Source organism: Chironomus tepperi, unplaced genomic scaffold, assembly GCF_022539635.2.
Source record: "Chironomus tepperi strain 1889 unplaced genomic scaffold, CSIRO-AGI_Ctep_v1 contig_364, whole genome shotgun sequence".
Classification (NCBI taxonomy): domain Eukaryota; kingdom Metazoa; phylum Arthropoda; class Insecta; order Diptera; family Chironomidae; genus Chironomus; species Chironomus tepperi.
In genome coordinates, this window is record NW_027226486.1 from 4,615,940 (window position 1) to 4,618,483 (window position 2,544).

The following is a 2,544-nucleotide window of genomic DNA, read 5'->3' on the forward strand; positions in this document are numbered from 1 at the left end:
GGTACGAATTAAAATAACTTATTAACTGAATACATCACACAAAATTTCTTGCTTGCTTTATTTTCTTTCTTATATTTGGGTATATCCTTATAATCACAAAAATTCCTTTTCTCAAATTATTAATAATAAAATATTTATTAAACAGCAAACTTTCTTTCTCGACATCTCTCCTCAATGTTTGCGCTCGAAATGAACTGGTGGTGTTTTGAAAAAATTCACCACAAAAAAATGTTTTTTTTTTTGCTGTGCTGCTTGGAAAAACCCTCCAACATAACTTTATGTTCTCTGTTCATTTCCATCGTTTTGTTGTTTGAGTAGATTTTCTTTTCTTTTCCTTTTTTAGCTGAGCTATACAAGCGAATTATGCAAATTATTCCAATTCATAAACAACCCTCTCAATTCCTTTTGCTGTAGTCGATGTGATATATTCTTTTGAGCTTCAAGTTTGGGTTTTCTTTGGATGCAGTTTGTCTTTGATGTGTCTAAGCATGTGTTTAGAAAGATAGAAGCTGGTTGTTTAGGTTTCATCGATAGTTACGATTAGTAAAAAGGTCTGGTTGTGAATCCGAACAGCACAACATGTTCGCTGAACATACAAGCTCTTCGTTTGGGTTAGATCGACGATCACAATCAGTAAGAAGCATGTAATGCGAATCCAAACAGCACATCATGTTCGCTGGGCACTGCTATGCCGCCATATTCACGATCGGACGTCAAGTTGCTCTGATTGCTCCGAGACAGCTGATTACGACGTCTTCGATATAGTTTGTCTTTGCTGTCATGTGCTTGATAGACAGAAGCTTCTTGTTTGAATTAAATCGACAGTCACCATCAGTAAGAAGCTTTGATTGCTAATCCGAACAGCACAGCATGTTCGCTGGACATCTTTGCGTCGCTGTATTAACGACAGGATACGAAGTTGCCGTGACTGTTGCGTGACAGCTAATTACGACAAAAAATGAGGTTCGTCGCATTATGTTGCTCGAGAAATGTTCATATTTACAGCAAGATCATTGATTTTGTGAACATTATTGCCACTAAATAGTCAGTATTAAGCATAAAATTTATAAATTAAATTTACAATTACATATGAAAATCTTCTCAGTTAAATATAATAAAAATATGTCTCTCATAGCTTATATAAATTCTCAAATGCGTTATGGCACATATCAATTCTATCCTGCACACCAACCTTTCCTTGTTTTATATGTTTGGTGATAGTTTTCATTTCGATTTTTCTTAATATTAGTGTTTTGTTGTGTTTGATATAAAAAAATATTTTAAAAAAATGGAATGAAAGCATGACGATGGGAATTTCCACATATTTTATATGCCACTTTAAAGTTTTTCCTCAAATGTCTCAAAAACATAAAAAAGCTTTGAAGGTGTGAAAGGAAAGCTGCCAAGTCTTTAAAAAGCCATTAATCAAGGCATGCTGTGCTTTTTGAAAGAGCAATTATTTTTGAATTTACAAAATTGGATTCAATTAATGTGTGCCTTTAGTTCTTGTAAATTACAGCATAAATCACATAATTTATTTAACATTTAGAAAATCAAGATAGTTAATTGTAGTAAAATAATCGCCTCTGTATGGATATTTTTTTGGAAAGATGCATGTCAAGTTGATTTATTCAAGGGAATCAAGTTGGGATAATTCCTGTCGTGATTTGGATTCCAAGAAGTCTAAGTCTTCCTTAGTAAGTTTATGCTCATTTTGATGCTTTAATTTATTCAAAATTTCTAGTCTTTTTACTTCCATTTCATCTTTGCCGATTCTCTTGAGCTTATAGTCCTCGTTTAATGAATACAGTTGCTTCTCAAGCTCATCTTCAAGTTTATATCCAAAAATCTTAATTATCTCTAATGTATTGAAGGATTTGGCAATAATATTTCGAAGTTCATACTTAAGTACTGTAACTTTACTATTAACACTTAAATCTCCCTTATTCATTCGTTCTAATGTCTCTGTGAATTCCTTGCTTTGGTCTAAAAACTCTGCTTTCATCTCCTGATACTCTAATAGTTCCATTTCATTCCTGTTGATTTTATTAAATTAATTATTTTTAGATTTTATGTTAATTTTAAATTCAACGCTTACTTTGTCTCTTCCAAGTCTGCAATCTCGTTTATCAATCGCTTAAGCTGATTTTCAAGGTTTTTAATCAATAGAGCTTCTTGATCCATCGCTAATAACGTTAATTGGATTATTTTTCTGTCGGCAAAATTGTTTTGTTTACTTCTTGTTTGTCGCGAAATTCGGTAATTTTTTCTTGGAAATTTGAATTTTTAAAAACCGTTAGTAAATTGTTTGTCAACAAACTGAACCTTAAAAATAATTTTGAAAAAATATGTTAATTACATTAATTAGTGATAAATAAGTTGTTAGTGCTGTGAATTAAGTGCAATAGAAGTGAACAGCTTTGGAAAAGAAGTAAAAGAAGGAAGATCCACAGAGACATTTTTCACTAAATCAAAATTCCCCCTGAAATTAAGGTATGTATTCTGTATCTCTCGCAATTCACTTTACATTTTCAGTCAGTCTTC

The 2,544-nt window shown here is 32.0% G+C and overlaps 1 protein-coding gene across 1 annotated transcript; it reads right to left on the reverse strand.

Annotated features, from left to right (window-relative positions):
* Positions 1-18: 18 nt before the first annotated feature.
* LOC139095397 (protein LZIC-like) lies at positions 19-2,251 on the reverse strand. The gene is made up of 2 exons (XM_070646730.1): positions 2,099-2,251; positions 19-2,036 (listed from the first exon to the last, which is right to left on the reverse strand). Exons 1-2 carry the CDS (start codon positions 2,182-2,184, stop codon positions 1,628-1,630), a joined length of 495 nt encoding a protein of 164 aa, XP_070502831.1. The 5' UTR covers positions 2,185-2,251; the 3' UTR covers positions 19-1,627.
* Between the last annotated feature and the right edge of the window lie 293 nt (positions 2,252-2,544).